Consider the following 23822-nt stretch of genomic DNA (forward strand, 5'->3'; position numbering starts at 1 on the left):
TTAATCCTCAGCTTGCACATCCTTGCGTTGATTGGCTGCCACCCAATCACGCGTTGGCGCATCTTACCCAGCACTATGAAGCCGGTTCCCAGCTCGTTGGTGGTGCCACAGCTTTGGTAGAAGGTAACCGCTCGATGCCCGCTTTTCCACACTTTCTGTCCTGTCCAGCAAATCTCCTGCAGCGCCACGACGTCGAAGTTGCGGGGATGTAATTCATCGTAGATCATCCTGTCGTACCAACCTGCGAAACCTAGCGACTTGCAATTCCATGTTCCAAGCTTCCAATCGTGATCCTGTATTCGTCGCCTAGGTCTTTGCCGATTATATCGAGTCGCATTATCTCTTATATTGTTCGTAATGATTGGTTTTCTAGGCGGCTTATTGGGCCTGCGCAAACCTCCTGTCTCGTCGGAGGGCCGTCGTGTCAGGGCTGTTTAGCGTCCCACCTAACACCAGGACTTGGGCTTTGAGCGGCACACGGTCGCTTTGGTGGGGCCTACTTGCGGATACATGCAGCTTTTTATAGAGGTTTAACAGGGCCCATTGTCAAACCCCACCACATCCTAGGCAAGCCCCACAACTCGCAGATGGCCTGGGGAGGGATCGTCAAGCCCTTGGACATAGTCCCTGCTGCCCGCAATTACAATTTTTACATGTGGTTCGTTTTTAGGGGCCCTCTTTATGGGCCAAACACAATGGATACGTTTGCGTGCGTTTTGACAGTTTTCCCATGGAAAAACTGTCAAAGCGCACGCAAACGTATCAATTGTGTTTGGCCCATTAGCCGTGCGGTAAGATGCGCGGCTTCAAAGCAAGATCTTGCTGAGGTTGGCTGGGTTCGATTCCCAGTGCCGGTCTAGACAATTTTCGGATTGGAAATTGTCTCGACTTTCCTAGGCATAAAAGTATCATCGTGTTAGACTCATGATATACAAATGCAGAAATTGTAACTTCGCTTAGAAACCTCGCAGTTGATAACGTGGAAGTGCTTAATGAACACTAAGCTGCGAGGCGGCAATGTCCCAGTGGGGGATGTAATGCCAATGAAGAAGATGGTGAAGAAGAAGAAGTTTGTTCTACTGCACACGACTGAATGAATAAAAAAGGCAAAGCAATAAAAAAGTATGGTGCAACGTTTTTCTTCTCTCGTTGTTTTCGCCCATCGCAGTTGGCAGCAGCGACGTATTTTCAAAAAAATCATTTATGTCAAATCGTCAAACTTTTCAAACAACCTGCCCCGCGGCTGCATAATAATCCTCAATTTCCAGGTTTGCGGTGGACGATTGTCCTAAATGAGAAGCACAACCATTTCTGGCTTTCGAAGTCCACTTTCCACGGGTCGCACGGGTCAACGACTCCAAAAATGTTTCTTCAGTTGGTACAGGTATCGCCAGCGGGACAATCGATTCTTCGGTAATCCATGCAACATGGCTTCGGAATACTCTGAAACGGTCTGCCGTTCGGCAAGTGGGCTGGCGCTATTGGCATTGGATCGGTAGGACTGTCTGTCAAATTGAAGAGTGGGCGCGAATTCAAGATAGCCTTCACGTGTGTCAGCCTCCATGTATTATTCTCCAGTAGATTCTCAGGAAGGCAGATTGAGTTTTGTCTATATTCATCTGCCTGTACATTTTTGCTATATCACCAGAAAATGCTTGTAGCAACGGAACCGAACAAGGATAGATAAAAAATTACTCTGCTCGGTTTGTCCGGTCATCAGCACATTGTTGAGTGAATATTTACCGGATTTGGAACTGGCCATCAACTTCGTCGTAGAACTGAAAACCGCGTGGTGCGGTTATAACTCTTCATGCCTGTTACGTCGTCCTGCTATTGAATCTTCTGACAGTGTCCAAAGGCCTCATACTCCTCAATGAAATCGGCATATTGCTGCTTCAATTCCTGGGGACATGACAATTTCTTCTCAAGCTTGAAGAACAGTTTCAATGCCTGATCTCGGTTGTCATCTAGCTCACAGACTGTGTCCTTGAAAGGCATTTGATCGACAAATCAAGCTATATTGTCCTGACGAGCTGTCTTTATAAAGTGAGCTTCATCTTCTTCTTCCTCGTTGGAGTAAGACGATGAGGCACCTACCTCTTCGATTCCCCAAAACTTTTCGATTGCAGCTTGCAGCGTGTCTCGCACCGTAACGTTAGATAACAAAATTGCTTGACTCACCTGAGCGATCGACCGTGTCAGTCACAATACATCCCAAATCTGTGTCATGCAGCGATGTCGTGCCGTTACACAGTGGCGGGCCCCCATACAAACAGCCGAACAAAACCTAATATGTTACTCGAATCTTTCAATAAAGAGTAATTCTGGGACGCTAAATTCATTTTGAGGTTAGAATTGTTATCCAACATACTATGCTACTCGAGTACTTTTGGAGGCGCAAGCCTTAAGGTCTGAAACATTGACAGCGTCCTCAGTCTAACATTGAAGCAGTCAATTTCCAGCTTTGGAGCAGCTAGGAGCAAATCACCACCCTAACAACCGGACAGTAGACCAAAAATAGGTTTCAATACATGATACCAGATCGTTTCGAATCGTTAAACCGAAAAAACTTTAGTCAAATTTTCTTTTCCATACAAATTTGTTCGGGAGATGCTTTACAGCATTAACTTCAACAAGCCACCAAAAATTAAATTTACAAGCTACAATCATCAAATTTTGGAATCAGATCATTCAATACTTGTGTGAAATTGTTTTGAGGTTTTGTCCGGATTTCCACCATAGTGCGTTGGGCTGACGACATAGACAAAACGAAGTGATAAGACGAAGGAAAAGTAAGAATGGACGGTTAAATAAGCTGACTGTATAATTGTAATGGAAATCGTCCAGGCATACCGAAAGCGAATCGACGAGTTTATCAAAGTGACGAGGCTGGCTATGTGGTGCTTTGACGGTAGGCAACGCAGTAGGTCTTAGTTACATGTTTGGTTGAAGTAACCCAGCGGAAAATATCAGTGCCACGCGTAAACTGTACAGAACTGCACGATTTTAAAAACGCTTTTAATATGTCACAGAACGCTTGCCTCGTCACTTCTCTAAACTCTAACTTGTCACGTCTCTTCTATTCTCGTTCACTATGGCATCGGTCTTAGACAGTTTCACTGAGTTCGTTCGATACGATCCCAGTAGTTCCCATACCTGGACAAAAATTCAACCACCACTCCCCTTTCTTGCTTGAGTTTTCACTGCCTTGGCTCCAACAACAGTGATATTGTACACCATAATCGGAGGCCCAAGAACTTGTGCCATTGACTCCGATAGAATGTGGGCTTGTGAACCCGAATACATCAATGTTCGGCACGGCTGCAGACGACCGTATTTATCTATAACGTCGATGATTGCTGTTTGCAGAAACACTTGTTTCGTCGACCGTACAATTCCTACGCTGTGGTACGTTGTTGTCACTGATGCGCTATTCCTAGTGCTGGGCTCCACTGATCTGGAATCGACTGGCTGCTCAGCTGCAGCAGATTGAACATTAACATTTGCCTTTTCTCCCTGCTTCGATGCTGACAACCGTTGCGCTCATTCCTCTTCCGTGTGCCATGATGCTTGGTATTGCATTCGGAACAACTGCGCTCAGACGTACAAGCCGAGCTGTGATGTCGCAAGTTAAGCACACTCTGGTCTGCTTCGCTTTTGCATATCTTTGAGCAACACTCATGTTTCGAGCACACTGCACTTGCAGTTCAAATGAAGGCCACCATATACTTCACACACAACTTCTCTGTTCATTGCCACTGCAGCGGAAATTTCACAAAACCTTCCCCTGCAGTTGATCCTTTGGCAACCGCCGGCTTTTTCAAAAACCCTATTATTCCCTCATATACCGGCAGCTCTATCGAGCACGCACATAACATATAGGCATCTTTGCCGTGGAATGTGGTCCTGTGAATGATTTTGGAACGCTAGCGAACCTAGCGGTGGAAGTCAAGCTTTACTGAACAACGCACATAAGACAGAGCAACATCGCATGCTTTGCTTTCTCTTTCTGTCGCCCTGGATTTACGGGAGTGCGTTCGTCGATTATTGATACACGAAGAGCCTACTTTGAAATTTGCAGTTTGTTCTATGATGTTTATCTGTTTTGTGGAGCACGGATAGTGCTTTCCCACAGCTCATGAGTTTCGCTGTCCAAGGCTGAAGCAAGAATGTGTACCACAATCAACTGAGATATCCCCGTGAGATCCTGCCCGTGGAACCGTAAACTTTCGATATGCCTCGTACACTCGTTGATCAGCCCCCGGAGTTCTTTCAAATCAAGGTGCCTTTTCAAGGTGCAAGATCCCTTCAATCTATCTTTGATTCATCGCTTGTTTTCATATCGCTCTTCAAGAATTATCCAGGCTTGATGATAACTACTGTCCTGGATAGTCTTGGCGTCCAGGATACCTTCCGCATCTCTTACGATGGCTTTTTCAGGTTTCAGGGGAGAAGTTTAACAGCATCGGAATCTGGTGAGTTTCTCATCAAATCAACGAATATTGATTTAAACTTTTAATGGCGTTACCGACTGGATTTGATTCACTTATTCAAATTTTGGCTTTCTCAGTCTGTGGATTTAAGAACGATTTTTGTTTACGTTCCCGACGTTTCGGCCGATTGGTTTTGGCCTTTCTCAAGGGTCGTAAAGTCTATCGTCTATCGTTAGATTCGGTTCTCCACTTTAGTTGCTCGGAGAGTTTCGCTATCATGCCTGCAATTTCGTAGTAATTATGCTTAATTTGTAATGTTATCACTGATACAACAACTGCAACGTCTATTTAAAAAAATATCCTAAAAATATAAAAATCCTTTTAATACGCCAACAATTTTTTTAAATAGACGTTGCATTTGTTGTATCAGTGATAACATTACAAATTAAGCATAATTACTTCGAAATTGCAGGCATGATAGCGAAACTCTCCGAGCAACTAAAGTGGAGAGCCGAATCTAACGATAGACGATAGACTTTACGACCAATCGGCCGAAACGTCGGGAACGTAAACAAAAATCGTTCTTAAATCCACAGACTGAGAAAGCCAAAATTTGAATAAATTGATTTAAACTTCGGCCAGTTTTCATATTTCCCATTGAAAGTGGGAAATGGGAAAGGTCCTCCAAATTATTCTGGAACTGAGTTCAACTGATCTAATAGAATTAATTGCATATTATTCGGCAACTCGGCCGTACGAAAACCATTTTTTTGTTAAATATCTTGGCCGTGCATATGCACAGCACATGTTTCGAAATGGAAAAAATTGATATGAAATTTGCGAAAAAGAATCCACGTGTCTTGAAGGGACTCGAATCCTATATTATCAAAATGATGCCAATAGACATATGGGAGTTGGAATTTTCGAACATTTTTGAAATTTGAACTGCCCTAATGTGTATTTGGGTATATGTATATGTGTATATTTGTTAGTGTTTGTGTGCTTTTGTGTGGGTGCATGCGTGTTTAAATAAATTTACAGTTTATCAAAACCTTATCTCTTCTCAATTATTCTGACGCTGAACATGTTTGAGTTTGAGGCTGCGTCTTCAGAATCTGTAGCACTTTTTTATTCACTACACATTTGTTTCGACCGCGGTCACTGCACTGGTTCTATCGAATTCCATAGATCCCGAGATATAGAACTAAACTGATCTTTCATATACAGTAGCGCCACCTTGCGGATGAATTCTAAACTAATCAGTTTCTCAACATATTGATATCCAATTCCCGAACAACTTTGTAAATCTTTGTAAACTTTCTAAATCCAACAGATCCTGAGATATCAAAACAAACTGATCTCTCAAATATAGTAGCGCCGCCTTGCGGTTGAATTCTCAACTAATCAGTTTCACAACATATATCCAATTCCCGAACAACTTTATAGAAGCCCTCAATTTTCTAAATCCAACAGATCCTGAGATATCGGAGAACTGTTCTCTCATATACTGTCCGCCTCATTACGGATGAGTTCTAAACTAATCAGTTTCTCATCACATTGGTTTCCATTCTTCGAACAACTTTGTAGATGACAGCAACTTTCTTATTCCCACAGATCCCGAGATATCGAATCAAACTAATAACTCGTATACACTAGCGCCGTCTTACGGCTGAATTCTGAATTAAAAGTTTCTCAACATATTGGTTTCCAGTCCTCGAATAACTGTGTAGAAGACGGCAACATCCTTAATCCTAAAGGTTTCAAGATATCGTACCAAACTGGTAGGTTCATATACACTAGTGCCCCTAAGTGGAAGAAATCCAAATCATTTTTCCCCTGACTCATAGGGCCGCATGGGATCATAGATGGATTTAGAATTTGTTATAAAAACACCGCGCTTTTTATTCAGAAAATTTACTATTTTCACTGGTGTTCCGTTGGTTCCGGATCTTCCGGAGGACCAGCAGAAGATTCATTGGACTTTAAAAATGTTCTTAATGAGACAACTATCCCTTTTATTATTCTCCCGAAATCACGTTGATATCATTATCAATTAGCTTCAATATTTTTATATTTATATTTTCGGGCTGTTGACTTTTACAACAAGCGAGTTATCGTGTTATGAAAGTTGAAGCGAGTTGCGGAAGGTTAAGAACAATTTGTCTACAAGTTTTTTTTTGTGTCTTTATTAAGGAGGCTGTCAGCGCTTGACTGGCTCACCTCCGGAGGGAGAGTCTACAAGCTCACAGAGCTGTCCTACACAGTTGAAAACAAATCTTTTTTCTTCAGACCGCATCGTGCTTTCGTGCTGTGCGGTTCTTTCTCTCTTTGCGGAAGGAAGTTTTAATACTACCCGAAGCTATTTTAATTTCAACGGTGCTTCTTAGCGCTATTTGTACCCACTGATCCCGTTACGATCTTTGCAAGGACCCGTGCCTTCGTTTTACGTTGGACCCGTTTGCGGAAGTAAAATTCCGACAAGCGGTGGTAATCCTGCAGGGACACCGTTCTGGGAAAAACCTCTTAGAAGGTCACGTCTCCACGCTCAGCAATGAGTATTAACAAAACAAGAGGAAGGGGAGTCTCTGAATTCTCCACTTCCTTCAAAGAAACAAGGTTTCAAGACCGTCCTGCCCAAGCGCGGAAAAAATAGAAGGAAGCTGGAGAATTCAGATATTCCTTCTAACTCTAATATCGGAAATATTCTTCTCCAATCGAACTGAGCAATCAGTTCGATTTGATTAATGATGATATTGAGCAAATCGAATCTACCTCTAGCCCAGGTGATTCGATTCATGCGAAAAGCAAAGGATTCCGCCAATTGTGGTATCTGTTGCCGAGTTTTCTGGCTTCCGGAATGAGATTTTGAGTAACCTTCAGGGGATCAAGGTTTCATTTCAGATTGCTAGGAAGGGTGACTGCCGCGTTTTGCCGGGATCCTTTGACGATCGCAAACGTCTTCTTCACTATTTAACTGAGAAGCGCCATAAATTCTTCACATACGACGACAAACTGAGCGATTGTTCAAAGTCGTCTTGAAGGTCTCCCCAGTGATGACAAATCACTGGATGAGATTAAATTGAAATTTCTCAATTACTTGGATTTTCACCAGTCCAAGTAATTAAGATGAAAAGAAATCTCACTCTGGTACTTCCCAGAGGGCATTTCTCAAGAATTTTATTTAGTTCATTTTAACAAAAGTGAACTAAATAATATGAAAAGTTTGAAAAGGCCTGTATTATGTCCCATGTCCGTGTTACATGGGAACATTTCCGCAGGCCTGGGGAAATTTCCAAAACCCTACCCAGTGCCGTAAGTGCCAAAAGTGGGGTCATGGAACCAAACATTGTCACATGGATGCTAAATGCATGATTTGTGGTGGAACCTCTCACGCCAAGGACGCATGTCCTGTGAGAGAAGATTCCAATAAATTTAAGTGCGCAAACTGTGGGGGCAATCACAACCAATTTCTGGGAATGCCCTTCACGCAAAAAAGTTTTGAATTCCTGCAAAATTGATGACGGAAATTCCAATCGGATCCCAGATTCGACGGGTAGATATTTTTCAAACGCTCAAATTTCGAAATCGGTTACCGGTCGAGCAATTCATACCCACCACAATTCACAAACAAATTTTGCTGCTCGTCAACGGGTAGCAAGCACTTCAGTAAATTCCAATTTTTCCAATGTACCTACGTATGCAAACATCGCTGCTGGTAGACCAAATTTCTCTTCTCAAAATGAGGTTTATACCCATGTCCCAACGGAAAATAACGGTCATGTTGTTGATTCAGGTAGCATGACTGCTTCCTGATTTTGATTTTTAACTGAACAATTGCATCACATGATTGATGCAATGTTCAAAGCAAATACCATTCTTGAAGCTATTCAGGTTGGTATAAAGTACACACAAAAATTGTTATCGGACTCTGCTCCAATGGATCCAAATAATTGTGTGAAAGTTCTAAATTGGAATGCCTGCTCTCTAAAGGTAAGGAAGATGAATTATTCAACTTCCTTTCAGTTCATAATGCATATTAGGGTGGTTTCAAAAACACTTTTTCAATTTTGATGGGCCGTCTTATTAGTTCTGATGATGCTGATGCTCTGGACAAAATTTCAGCCAAATCGGTCAATGTTTGGGCGGTGCTAAACTCGTTGGAAGTTTATATGGAAAAATGTATGCAGAAACATCCAAAAACAGTGATTTGCAGTTGGACAGCACAATTTACGATCAAGAACCATGATACTCATTCAGTTCTCGTAGAATTAAATACAAAATGTTATGCTGAAAACCGCGAGAAGATTAGAGTTTATTAGGCAAAAATATTAGCATTTTACTAGAGTGTTGTAGGGGTGAATTTATTTCTTTTCAAAGGTAAAAGAAACGAAATTTGCTCAAACCTCACTTCAGAGAAATGCTAATAACTTAGCCGGGCAAATTCTAATCTTCTCGCGGTTTCCTGCATAATATTCTGTATTAAATTCTACAAGAACTGAATGAGTATCATGGTTCTTGATCGTAAATTGTGCCGTCCAACTGCAAATCACTGTTTTTGGATGTTTCTGCATACATTTTTCCATATAAACTTCCAACAAGTTTAGCACCGCCCAAACGTTGACCGATTTGGCTAAAATTTTGTCAAGAGCATCAGGGCATCAAATAGAACCGAATAAGACGGCGGCCCATCAAAAAAAATTGAACAAAGTTTTTCCCATACTAATTTGAGCCACCCGAGTGCATATTGCCATTATAACTGAAACGTATTTAAAACCAGGACTCTCCATTAAAAGAGATCCAAATTATTTTATCTACAGAAATGATCGTCTTGACAGCGCCGGTGGTGGGGTCGCCATTGTCATTAATAGACGTATCAAACATAAATTATTTTCTTCGTTCGAAACCAAAGTTTTTGAAACCTTGGGAGTTTCTGTTGAAACAAATTTTGAACAATTTTCCTTCATTGCAGCCTACTTGCCTTTTCAATGCCATGGGCAGCAAAAGAATTTGTTGAAAGCTGATCTTCAAATTCTGACTCGCAACAAATCAAAATTCTTCGTAATTGGTGACTTCAATGCCAAACACCGTTCATGGAATAATGCTCAAAGCAATTCCAATGGTAAAGTTTTATTTGAAGATTGTTCTGCGGGATATTATACTATTCAATATCCCAATGGACCCAGTCGAAATCCTTCTACAATTGATTTAGTTTTAACGGATTCAAGTCAGCTGTGTGGCCAATTGGTAACTCATGCTGACTTTGACTCTGATCACCTTCCTGTGACGTTTGAAATCTCACAAGAAGCCATTTATAATCCAATCAGCTCTACTTTTAATTATCATAGAGCTGATTGGGATTTATATAAAACATATATCGATAGGAATTTTGATGTTGATATTCCTCTTGATACCAAAAGTGATATTGACAATGCGCTCGTATCTTTGACAAATTTAATTGTCGAAGCCAGAGGCATTGCAATTCCGAAATGTGAAGTTAAATTCAACTCCATTATTATTGACGACGATCTTCAGCTACTGATCCGTCTTAAAAATGTGAGAAGAAGGCAATACTAAAGAACTCGCGATCCTACGTTGAAAGTTATTTGGAGAAATTTGCAAATAAAATTAAAAACGCTATTCTGAGAAATACCTACTTTGAGAATAACGTATCATAGTTAGATCCCTATTCGAAGTCCTTTTGGAAATTAACGAAAATTCTTAAAAAACCTCAAAAGCCAATTCCAGCGCTTAAAGAGGGAAATAAAATTTTATTAACAAATGGCGAAAAGGCTCAAAAACTTGCTCAGCAGTTCGAGAGTGTCCATAATTTTAGTCTAGGTCTCACTAGTCCAATTGAGGATCAGGTTACACGGAGCTTCGAAGACATTCTCAATCAAGATAATGTTTTTGATCCTTCGTTGGGAACTAATTTGGATGAAGTGAGATCTATTACTAGAAAATTTTAAAATATGATAGCCCCTGGGTGATGATGGTATTTTCTACATACTTATCAAAAAACTTCCTGAGAGCTCTTTATCCTTTTGGTTAATTTATTTAACAAATGTTTTCAATTGGCATACTTTCCAGATAAATGGAAAAACGCCAAAGTTGTTCCAATTTTGAAGCCGGACAAAAATCCAGCTGAGGCTTCTAGTTATCGCCCAATCAGTTTGCTTTCTTCAATAAGCAAACTGTTTGAAAAGATTATTTTAAATAGAATGATGGTTCATATTAATGACAATTCTATTTTTGCTGATGAGCAATTTGGTTTTCGCCATGGGCATTCAACCACTCATCAGTTATTAAGAGTTACGAACTTAATTCGGCTCAACAAATCTGAAGGATATTCGATTGGAGTTGCTCTTCTTGATATAGAGAAAGCATTTGACAGTGTTTGGCATGAAGGTTTGATTGTAAAATTGATGAATTTTAATTTTCCTCTGTACATCATTAAACAATTTTCAATAAGTCCGTCCAGCTATTTGGTTTCGCCGACGACATAGATATTATGGCACGTAACTTTGAGAAGATGGAGGAAGCCTACATCAGACTGAAGAGGGAAGCTAAGCGGATCGGACTAGTCATCAACACGTCGAAGACGAAGTACATGATAGGAAGAGGTTCAAGAGAAGATATCAGGAGCCACCCACCGCGAGTTTGCATCGGTGGTGACGAAATCGAGGTGTAGAAGAATTTGTGTACTTGGGCTCACTGGTGACTGCTGGTGACTGCTGAGACGCATAGTGGCTGGAAATCGTACGTACTTTGGACTCCGCAAGACGCTCCGATCGAATAGAGTTCGCCGCCGTACCAAACTGACAATCTACAAAACGCTCATTAGACCGGTAGTCCTCGCACGGACACGAGACCTGGACGATGCTCGTGGAGGACCAACGCGCACTTGGAGTTTTCGAAAGGAAAGTGCTGCGTACCATCTATGGTGGGTGCAGATGGCGGACGGTACGTGGAGGAGGCGAATGAACCACGAATTGCATCAGCTGTTGGGAGAACCATCCATCGTTCACACCGCGAAAATCGGACGACTGCGATGGGCCGGGCACGTAGCCAGAATGTCGGACAGTAACCCGGTGAAAATGGTTCTCGACAACGATCCGACGGGCACAAGAAGGCGAGGTGCGCAGCGGGCAAGGTGGATCGATCAGGTGGAAGATGACTTGCGGACCCTCCGTAGACTGCGTGGTTGGCGACGTGTAGCCATGGACCGAGCCGAATGGAGAAGACTCTTATATACCGCACAGGCCACTTCGGCCTTAGTCTGATTAAATAAATAATAAATAATCATTAAACTGATCCAAAATTATTTATCAGATCGCTCGCTGCAGGTAAACTATCAGAATACTAAATCTGATAGATTACCTGTAAGGGCTGGTGTCCCCCAAGGCAGCATACTGGGGCCCATATTGTATAACATTTTTACTTCTGACTTACCTGATTTACCACCAGGGTGTCAAAAACCTTTGTTTGCAGATGACACGGCTTCTCAGCCAAAGGGCGAAGCCTTCGTGTCATTTGTAGTAGATTGCAAAAAAAAATTGGATATTTTCTCCACTTACTTGCAAAAATGGAAAATTTCCCCGAATGCTTCCAAAACTCAGCTTATAATTTTCCCACATAAGCCGAGAGCTTCTTATTTGAAACCTTCTAGCAGACATATTGTCACTATGAATGGGGTTCCAATTAATTGGTCTAGCGAAGCTAAATATATAGGACTTCACAGATCAAAATTAACTTTTAAAATCACATTGAAGGCCTTCAAGCCAAATGTAACAAATATATTAAGTGCCTATATCCACTTATAACAGAAAATCAAAACTTTGTCTTAAGAACAAACTTTGATTTACAAACAAATTTTTAGACCTGCCATGTTGTATGCTGTGCCAATATGGGCTAGTTGCTGCAATACCAGAAAGAAGGCACTCCAGAGGATTCAAAATAAAATTTTGAAAATGATTCTGAAGTTGCCTCGTGGTATAGTACCAATGAACTTCATAGAATTTCTAATATTGAGACATTGCAACAAATGTCCAACAAAATAATTTCCAATTTTAGATAAAAATCGTTGCAATCTTCTATTGCAACGATTAACTCCTTGTACCCTTAGTATAAAATAGGTTAAGTTTAGTTTAAGTTGAAAACATTGTAATTCCTACATGGTTCAATTCAACCAGAGGAAAAAATTCTAACTGCCAGAGGCAATCGAAATGTATTAATAATAACTAAAAGCGTAACATAGCAAATAAGGATGATAGTGTTAAGAAAACACGGAACACCTAGTCTAAGAGATGAATGCATGTATTAGATAATTAGCAAATAAAATTAGTTAAAAAAAAAAAAAAAAAAAAAAAAATCTTTTTTCTTTTATTTTCCGCAAATTTTAATAATGAAATAAAATTCATTCAGTATTGTGCAACTGATAGATGGATGTTTGAGTTTGCGAAATGTCACTTAAATCTGTTAAAATGATGCACGTCAAAAATACACCGGCATGCGCAAGCCTGTGTGGCTCTGGCGTGCACCATTTTGACAGATCGTAGTGTCATTTCAAAAACTCAAACATCCATCTATTACTTGCACTCACTGAATGGCTTTTATTTATTTGTTGAAAATTGTGAAAAATAAAACAGCAGATGTATTGCCAACGGTGTAGGAAAATTTTGCCAGCTCAACAACGTCTAGTACCAAACCTGTAGCAATCCAGCATGCCAGAAGAACTTGTTGGAAAACAGTTAAATTGAAAAAAAAAAAAACCCAGATTAATCCACCTAGCGGTGATGGCGCCTTTCTCGCGCAAAAGGTAATAAATGTAGCCTTTACGCTTACACCTCGATGATGTACAAGAAAGGCAAAACAGTTACACCGTCTAATGTTATGATAGAAAATTTACACTAGTAGACGACAGATGGCGCTGCCAAAAGTTTCTCGAATTTCCTATGTTCGAATTTTGACTTTCGGACAATTTCATAGTACTATGAAACTGAACGAAGAGCATACTTACGCCTAAATGCGTGCAACACGAGCATCTTTATAGTACGTTGAAACTCTTAATGGGAGCAAGCCGCGGATAAACTTTAAAAATATTCATAGATGCAAGGCATTTTTCATAACACATTATTGTTCTATGTCACTATATCTCATCACTATTTTAATATTATCTATTTTTTGCAATTTGCAATTATTATGAAATTCAATAGTGATCAACAGCGTTTTAGTCTCTGTCGGATGCAACTTGTTGCAAGAAAATCGGTTAAGAGTTTCTATGAGAAAATTTGGCTAATGTTTTTATGGCATTTTGTGCACACACACGCATTATTATTATATAATATATTATTACGTATTGATTACGGACAGACAGACATTTGTTCAGCTTATCGAGTTGAGTCGAATGGTATATAACACTATGGGTCTCCGGGACTTCTATCAAAAGTTCGAATTTGGAGTGAAATGATAGCCTTTCGGTACAACTTAGTTGTACGAGAAAGGCAAAACGTTAACATTGTTTAACAATCTGATAGATTTTTTTTTAATTTTATCTATTTTTTGCCTTTCTCGTACAACAAAGTTGTACCGAAAGGCTATCATTTCACTCCGAAAACGAACTTTTTATAGGAGCCTCTGAGGCCCATAGTATTATATACCAATCGACTCAGCTCGACAAGCTTAGCACATGTCTGTCTGTCCGTGTGTATGTGTGTGTATGTGTTTTTTTCTTCCTAAGCAATGGAGGGGGAATCTGCTCAACAGACATCCTGGGTTGTCAGGAAGTGCGAGGTTAGGGATCACCTCTAACAGCAAACGAGACAGGCAGGACTACATCCCCGACCCGCTAAACCGTTTCCATTGCCGCCAAGCCCATAGTTCTTTCAGTACAACCAGAAAGTAATGCTTCAAAGGGGGGCCAGTGCACAACGCACCCTCGAGGTTAGCTGCGTGTCCTTGCAGCACCGAACATCGTAACTCGCTTTTTTAGAAGAACATGGTATCGTGCCAGCGCGTTGCCGGCTTTCCAGGTGGCCTTACCACGCCCTATGTCCTCGGAAGATGGGAAGGGTCGACTTCGCGCCTGCTTCCCTCTGCACGACTGGTATAAAGAACGATGATGCCGCGTGCACCCCTAATTGACCTTTCTGCGATAGGGCCTATTCGCCAGCACACAGAGGGACTTGCCGACGCGGTGCCTACGCCTGCCCCAGCCTTGACGAGGACCCCTTTCCGTCCTCGGGCTCGGAACCCGCCCGGTTGACCGACGCCGCGAAAGCGACGATACCATGTTGTTCTTCGCGCGGCCACTTGTTCAATAAAAGGATCGAGTTCAACCACAGAGCATGACCACCGGTATGACCCATGAAGCCGACTCCGATCCCTTGGACCACCTCTTATTTGCGCCTGAACTAGCCATCCTTGAGTCCACGCGCCACCTTCTGTGTAGCTCCGAGACGATTTGGGCGATAGCCGATAAAACGGCGTTCCAGCTAACTTCATATTTACACATCCTTCGAACAAAAACGTGAGCACACGAACAACACGTGTTCCGCCGTTTCCTCTAAACCTGCGCACACCAAACTCTCGGGCGAGGCCGAGCAAGCCAGCTGCGTTACCTGCACTGTGATTTTGCAGCACGCTTAAACGCCGGGCTGACACACCGTATCGAATGACAACGGCCAACGGTGCATAAACTTCGCAGCCTCCCTTTCCCCGCAAAAATATCCACAAGGCCACATGGAGATCACCTAACCAAGAAACGGAAAACCAAATCGACCACGTTCTAATCGACGGTAAATTCTTCTCCGACATCACGAACGTCCGCACTTACCGCAGTGCGAATATTGAATCCGACCACTACCTCGTTGCAGTATGCCTGCGCTCAAAACTCTCGACGGTGTACAACACGCGTCGAAGTCGGACGCCGTGGCTTAATATTGAGCGGCTATAAGACGGTAGACTAGCCCAAGAATACGCGCAGCAGCTGAAAGTGGCACTCCCAACGGAAAAGCAGCTAGGCGCAGCGTCTTTTGAAGATGGCTGGAGAGATATTCGATCCGCCATTGGTAGCACCGCAACCGCTGCACTTGGCACGGTGCCCCCGGATCAGAGAAACGACTGGTATGACGGTGAATGTGAGCAGTTAGTAGAAGAGAAGAATGCAGCATGGACGAGATTTCTGCAACACTGCACGAGGGCGAACGAGGCACGATATAAACAGGCGCGGAACAGACAAAACTCGATTTCCGGAGGAAAAAGCGTCATCAGGAAGATCGAGACCGTGAAGAGACGGAGCAACTGTACCGCATTAATAACACACGAATGTTCTAAGAGAAGTTGAACCGTTCACGTAAGGGCCACGTGCCACAGCCTGATATGTGTAAGGACATAAACGGCAACCTTCTTACGAACGAGCGTGAGGTGATCCAAAGGTGGCGGCAGCACTACGAAGAGCACCTGAATGGCGATGTGGCAGACGAAGATGGCGGTATGGTGATAGACCTGGGGGAACGCGCGCAGGACATAATTCTACCGGTTCCGGATTTCTAGGAAATCCAGGAGGAGATTGGCCGGCTGAAGAACAACAAAGCCCCTGGGGTTGACCTCAACTACCAGAGAGATCTATTGAAACACGGTGGTGAGGCATTGGCTAGAGTGCGGCACTGAGTTATTACCAAGATTTGGGAGGAGGAAGTTTTGCCGCAGGAGTGGATGGAAGGTGTCGTGTGTCCCATCTACAAAAGGGCGATAAGCTGGATTGTAGCAACTACCGCGCAATCACATTGCTGAACGCCGCCGACAAGGTACTCTCCCAAATTATATGCCGTCGACTAGCACCAATTGCAAGGGAGTTCGTGGGGCAGTACCAGGCGGGTTTTATGAAGGAACGCTCCACCACGGACCAGGTGTTCGCCATTCGCCAACTACTGCAGAAGTGCCGCGAATACAACGTGCCCACACATCTATTCATCGACTTCAAAGCCGCATATGATACAATCGATCGGGACCAGCTATGCCAGCTAATGCACATACACGGATTTCGGATAAACTGACACGGTTGATCAAAGCGACGATGGATCGGGTAATGTGCGTAGTTCGAGTTTCAGGGGCATTCTCGAGTCGCTTCGAAACCCGCAGAGGGTTACGGCAAGGTGATGGTCTTTCGTGTCTGCCAGCTATTTGGCTTCGCCGACGACATAGATATTATGGCACGTAACTTTGAGAAGATGGAGGAATCCTACATCAGACTGAAGAGGGAAGCCAAGCGGATCGGACTAGTCATCAACACGTCGAAGACGAAGTACATGATAGGAAGAGGTTCAAGAGAAGAAAATGTGAGCCACCCACCGCGAGTTGGCATCGGTGGTGACGAAATCGAGGTGGTAGGAGAATTTGTGTACTTGGGCTCACTGGTGACTGCCGAAAATGATACCAGCAGAGAAATTCAGAGACGTATAGTTGCTGGAAATCGTACATACTTTGGACTCCACAAGACGCTCCGCTCCGATCGAATAGAGTTCGCCGCCGTACCAAACTGACAATCTACAAAATGCTCATTAGACCGGTAGTCCTCTACGGACACGAGACCTGGACGATGCTCGTAGAGGACCAACGCGCACTCGGAGTTTTCGAAAGGAAAGTGCTGGGTACCATCTATGGTGGGGTGCAGATGGCGGACGGTACGTGGAGGAGGCGAATGAACCACGAGTTGCATCAGCTGTTGGGAGAACCATCCATCGTTCACACCGCCAAAATCGGACGACTGCGGTGGGCCGGGCACGTAGCCAGAATGTCGGACAATAACCCGGTGAAAATGGTTCTCGACAACGATCCGACGGGCACAAGAAGGCGAGGAGCGCAGCGGGCACGGTGGATCGATCAGGTAGAAGATGACTTGCGGACCCTCCGTAGACTGCGTGGCTGGCGAAGTGTAGCCATGAACCGAGCCGAATGGAGAATACTCTTATATACCGCACAGGCCACTTCGGCCTTAGTCTGAATAAATAATAATAATAATAATTAAACGCCGGGCACATCGACCCCCCCATGCGGTACTTGCTGTTCACAGCTTTGCTGGAACAAATCAAACAATTGGGAGGGTTCGTGCAGCATTGTGCCTTATGTCCCTCCAATCCGCAGCGTCGGCAGAGATAGCTTCTGTCAGGGCCTTTGCAGTCCCATTGCTTGTGCCCCGGTTCCAGGCACTTGAAGCAAACTTCGGGTTGCTCGTATATGCCCACAGGGCATACCGACCATCCCACCTTGACGCTCCCTAACTTGACTACCTTGGAGGCGTCCGCTGCAGATAGCCGAACCAATGCTACCTGCGTCCCTGCCGGACCTTTCCGTAGCCGAACGGCTGCGGTGGGCGTCTCCACTTCACACTGTCGCCGCAGTGCCGTGACGAGCTCTTCGACTTCGGTGATCTCGTCCAGGTCTTTAACCCTTAGATTCACCTCCGTAGTAAGTGCCCTCACCTTGACCGTCTCGCCTAGGACTTTCTCCGCCAACTTCTTGTAGGCGGCGCCCTTTTGCGAGTGTGTGTATGAGTGTGCACAAAAGCTATAAAAAACATTAGACAACTTTTCGTATAGTAATCCTTAACCGATTTTCTTGCAACAAGTTTCATTCGACAGGGACAAAGCCTTGTTGATCACTATTGAATTTTATAACGATCGGTCATTGCGTTTAAAAGTTATGAAGAAAATGGTACATCGGACCATATAAACCCCATATAAGGTTGGTGTCTTAACTAAATGCGAGAAAGGCACCACCAACGCTAGGTGTATTAATCTGGGTTTTTTATTTAACCACGGTATCCGCCGGGGGCCCTCCTTAGCCGTGCGGTAAGACGCGTGGCTACAAAGCAAGACCATGCTGAGGGTGGCTGGGTTCGATACCCGGTGCCGGTCTAGGCAATTTTCGGTTTGGAAATTGTCTCGACTTCCCTGGGCATAAAAGTATCATCGTGTTAGCCTCATGATATACGAATGCAAAAATGGTAACTTGGCTTAGAAACAACGCAGTTAATATCTGTGGAAGTGCTTAATGAACACTAAGCTGCGGGGCCGCTCTGTTCCAGTGTGGGGATGTAATGCCAATAAGAAGAAAAAGCGAGATTTTTAGCCTGAGGCTATCTGTTAAAATATTTATTATTTATCTTGCACCTCATTGACGACCATTCAAAGAGCACTAAAACATACTTTTTATTAAATAATTATTAGGGCTAATTTTATTCTATTTGTTTTTAATTTTATCAATCTAATGTGTTTTAAAATGTTGACATTGTTAAAAAAAAGTGAAGTTCTATTCCGTGATTGTATTAACATCCATATCACACTTTATGACCCATGTACTATGCTAGTTATTTCTTTTTTTTTTCTAATTGGCGTAGCGTTTTACATTTTGCAAAACTAAAACAGGTGCGCGGCCCATCTATCTAACGAAATCTATAAAACGAGAATGCATTAGACCGCTAAAAAGAAAAACCGCTAATGTTTCACTATAACGGTATTACTTCAAATGAGATATAACTGACCTAACCCATCGTTAAACTACTCAGTATCAAAAGTACCTTCGCATTTCACACTATACAGTCAAGCTTCGTACAACATGACGAAAAGCAATAAACAAAATTTCTAAAATCTCATAACTTTTTGCATTAATATTAAAATAAGCATTATCAATCTTATTATTTTAAAATGAGTGTCATAACGGAAGATACCTAATTATAAGATCACAATTTCTTCTTTTTAAAGTGGAAATAAAATTAAGAAGAATTATGATCTTTAAGTAGTTAACTTTAATTCATCCCACAAATAGCCGAAATCTCATAAGCTCCCTATTTTGAAGGAGACCGTGCAGTCGGATACTCGACTGTAAAAAGTATACCTTGTCCAGCAACATTATAACTGTTAACCCTTGAACGTTTTTGCTCGACCCAAAAACCTCTCGCTTTTTCTTGGGTGCTACTCCCACGGTTCAAAGTATAGTTACGCAATCGACCACGCTCATCGTCTTCAGCATCACCGCCATAGATGAAGCGAATAGTCTTAAAACAAAGTCTCCACCACAAACCGGTCGAGCGGCGCGCGCCTTTCATTTTAAAGTCAAGTTCATGGCCATCGCGAGAGAGCAGCGAAGCCATACGGCGTGAAAGATGAACAGATGAAAGGGAAAGCTTACGACTTCGTGAGAGATGATTATTTTGTGTTCTTGTTCCACCGGTTCGTTTGGTGTCGGGAGATGTTGATCCACTTTTCCGCATTCAAGAATTGAATTTTTCACTTTCGTTTGATGGGTGAAAGAAAAGGTTGATGTTACTTGCAATGTTGTGAATAAAAAGAAATGAGGAAATGAAAGAGCTGAACAGGCGAGTAAGTCACGAACTCGATTGTAGGAATGTTCTGTTTATTCGGTAAATGTTCATAAGCGGATATTTTTCGATACTATGGACTAGGTGTTCTGAACACAAATTTGGTTAGGCTACATTAGACTCTTCTGGACTGGAGCATTTACTTCTTCTGCGACTTTTCAGCCAACAGTCGTAGGGCCCTTTCGATCGCCTCCGGGATTGGTGGAGGAGTTGGCAGATGATCTCCCTGGGGTTGGAATCCATTCTCGTCAGCTACGTACTGCACCGAGATTTTGTTTCCTTCAGGATCGGTGTAAGAGAAGCGACCTTCAGCAACCTGTGAATATCAAAACTACATCAGGACTTGAACACCTCACTAACTGCTATCGTGAGCACTACCACAGCCTGTTCTTCTTCTCCGAGCTTTTTCAATTGACCCTGTTCTTCATGTTGGATTCCATTGGAGGTTTCGTACGCAAATTGATAGGATCCATCAACATTCACTTCAGCATCGTGCTTTACCACGGTGGCTTCCTGGTCACTTTCGGCAAACACAGCACAGACCAAACCAACAACCAGCACACAAATGATCTACAATGATAAGAAATCCCATTTTGTAAAACACTTCCATCACTCCGCTCATTTTGAATAATCACACACTTGCTTCATCTTCGTAAGATACCCCTTTCAGCGGATGTTCAATGGATCACTGTTTTCGGCCCGTTGTGTCTAGCTTATCTAACTAATAATTTCCCAAAAACGGACTTTTTATATCAGAGAGTTTTTGGATGGGTTCGCGGGGTGAACCGGATGGATGAACTTGAAATCACAACAAAGGCAACTTCTAGCAGGACAAATCAATAGTCCACCTGTTTACCAGCTCACCCACGGTGACGTTAGAACAGCTTTGTTTTCGAGATAAAACTGGACGCAAATCAGCGTTGGAAGGAAATAACAAAAAAAGAAGAAATATTAGAAGATAGCTTTGCCAAAGAATTTTGGATGCTGAGGATGGTTTGCGCGTGATAAGATAATCAAAGATTAAGCTACCTAATAGATCAATTAAGCTTATATTGGATCATTTGAAAAGAGATGTCATTTTATATTTATTAACTGCATATCATAATAGAACAAATAACCAATTAACATTTTTCAAAGTATATGCTACTAAACGAAAGTAAACAATAATACCAATGTTGCTAATTAATTATAATAAAATTCTACGCAATTTTTAAGTAGTTATAGTTAGTCTGTTCTCCAGGGAACTCATTTCAAGTTTTGATTGCACGGTGACGTCACTTTTAGTCCTTAGTATTAAGTGTACTTTTGTTAAGTCCATCTTGAACTAATCGATCAGCTTATTTCAGAGTAAGTAGTGTCAAACGCTTTACTAAAGACAAGACAATGAACACGAAGGCACAAATCTTCCTATTTAAGAAGGACATGCTCCCTCAGCGGACGTTATGATAGCTGAATCGGAACTTGAAGAAAAAGGGGAATCGTCTGTTAAAAGCTTGAATCTGAATCACTTTGAACAAGTGAATTTGAGAATACACCAAGTTTTTTCACGCGATTTGATTTTAGCTGATTGAGATCTTCAGAAACAATAAAATTGAATAAATTAATAAGTGAGACTAAATTAATGATTTTGTATGTGTTACTTCTACGTGAAGTTAAACGATTTACAATGATATGGAAATGCTAATATCATCTTCCAAACTTAGACGTATCATGTTCATGATAGAATTAGAGGCGAAAGTATAGAATTGATAGTTCCGTTAGGATACGGCAGGCATGAAGAATGTTTTTATAGAAGTCGATTTGAAAGCGAGCGGAGGGCAATATTTGTGATGGCACATATCACACGACCTTCCTTCTGCCAAGCTCCCGTATGAAGGGGGAGGGGAGAATATCAGTGTGGAAGCAGCTTTTGGCATCTCCACAGTTATTAACTGCGAGGTTTCTAAGCAAAGGCATCATTTTTGCATTCGTATATCATGAGGCTAACACGATGATACTTTTATGCCCAGGGAAGTCGAGACAATTTCCAATCCGAAAATTGTCTAGACCGGCACCGGGAATCGAACCCAGCCACCCTCAGCATAGTCTTGCTTTGTAGCCGCGCATCTTACCACTAGGCTAAGGAGGGCCCTGGTGCCTCTGCCATACAATACAAAAATTCATGGTAATACTCATTAAGGTGGTAGTAGAGGTGACAGTAAAAATAACTTCACTTAGAAGTTGAAAAGAAAATTCTAAGCTGTGAACGTGATACCACTCGCTTCATATCAATCCAACAGTCAACTATGGATCATCCTCTGAACGAATGCGAAACGCATAAATTTCCACATGGGTAGTTCTACACATGAATAGAAACAGTCGCGACATCCTAGACAACAACGGAACGTCCGTATTCACCTCAAATGGTTTGCATAAATTTCACATTTTAGAATATTCGTCTATCTAGTCGTAAGGCGAGACAAATCACCATATCCAGTCATTTGGGTGTCAACGTTTTCTTCCTCTACCGCTTGGGCGCACAGTACTTCATCCTATAGGTAAAAATCTAAACAGAAAACAGTCGTTTGTTATGACACAATGCACTATTCGACAGATTGTCTGTACTACTGGTACGGTTCGAGCTGGCTCTCTTAGCCTTCGAGATTTTCCAAAGCTCGAGAGGGGAAATTAAGTTTAGAGCTTTAGTGACTGTCTATGGCAGCCCTTACTTTGCACCGGTCAATGTACAAAAACGATCCATAAAAAAATGAAAAACGATCCATAAATAACATCTTAATGTTTCATAAAACGCTACCATAAATCCATAAAATAGTTTGGGAGATTCCATAAAGGATATTTTTATGATCCATAAAACTTTGAAAAATGATCCATAAAAACTATATTTTGATCCATAAAATTTCAAATTTGCGCATTTTTTATCGTGTTGATGATCCATAATTTTAGTAATATGATCCATAATTTTGGTCATATGATCCATAATTTTGATATTGTGATCCATAATGTTTGGAAAGAAGGCCAATGAAACTATATTAATTGATCCACACATTTTATAAAATCTATGGATCATTTATCAAAGTTTATGGATCATATCACCAAAACTATGGATCATTTGAACAAAGTTATGGATCAAATGGCCAGAATTATGGATCATATGACTAAAATTATGGATCATATTACTGAAATTATGGATCATCATCATCACATAAAAAATGCGCAAATTTGAAGTTTTATGGATCAAAATATAGTTTTTTGTGGATCATTTTCCAAAGATCTATGGATCATTTGTCATGTGTTTATGGGAAAATAGCAAAAATTGAAATGTTTTTCTTGACCATGTTAATGGAACATATTTCCCTTTTAATTGCTAAATTTTAGCTTAGTTATGGATCAAAAAATTATTCTTTATGGAATCTCCTGAACTATTTTATGGATTTATGGTAGCATTTTAAGGAACATTCAGATGTTAGTTATGGATCGTTTTTCATTTTTCTATGGATCCGTCTTTATTGTTTATATGCAAAAGTATGTTTTGCCCCTGTCTATGGAAGCCATGTCGGCGATGATGATGATAGCAAGACCAGGATAAAAACTATGACCAAAAACTTGAGTTGTTTAAATAACATCATATTTCAACTGTTGAAACCCAAATAAATAATAACCGAACACAATAGTTTTCACCTGTCATAAGACGAGTTTATACAATCCCATTGAATTCCGCCACTTAATTGTATCTTGACAGATACGTATTTCGACCTCAACAGTAAGGCAAGACACTGAAGACGGCCTTACTGTTGAGGTCGAAATACGTATCTGTCAAGATACAATTAAGTGGTGGAATTAAATGGGATTGTATAAACTCGTCTTATGACAAGTGAAGACATTCCACTAAAAAGCTCAAAATAATTTTCTCATCACAATAGTTTTCATAAAAAAATAAACTCTACAAGGGGTGATTCAACTATGACGTCCTTCACTTTTTGATATTTCTAGACCCCCCCTCCCCCCTCTATCAC

The 23822-nt window shown here is 41.8% G+C and overlaps 1 protein-coding gene across 1 annotated transcript; it reads right to left on the reverse strand.

Annotated features, from left to right (window-relative positions):
- Positions 1-19823: 19823 nt before the first annotated feature.
- Positions 19824-20606, reverse strand: LOC134212987 (endocuticle structural glycoprotein SgAbd-2-like). Its single transcript, XM_062691404.1, has 3 exons — positions 20449-20606; positions 20188-20379; positions 19824-20125 (listed from the first exon to the last, which is right to left on the reverse strand). The coding sequence occupies exons 1-3, from the start codon at positions 20455-20457 to the stop codon at positions 19949-19951; spliced, it is 378 nt and encodes a 125-aa protein (XP_062547388.1). The 5' UTR covers positions 20458-20606; the 3' UTR covers positions 19824-19948.
- Positions 20607-23822: the final 3216 nt, after the last annotated feature.

Source organism: Armigeres subalbatus, chromosome 2 (genome assembly GCF_024139115.2).
Source record: "Armigeres subalbatus isolate Guangzhou_Male chromosome 2, GZ_Asu_2, whole genome shotgun sequence".
In the NCBI taxonomy this organism is placed as follows: Eukaryota; Metazoa; Arthropoda; class Insecta; order Diptera; family Culicidae; genus Armigeres; species Armigeres subalbatus.

Bases quoted from the DNA above. Each gene is read 5' to 3' on its own strand.
- LOC134212987 (XM_062691404.1), bottom strand. The intron at 20,126-20,187 runs GTAGTGCTCACG...TGATATTCACAG, and splicing joins GAGAAGAAGAACAGGCTGTG to GTTGCTGAAGGTCGCTTCTC.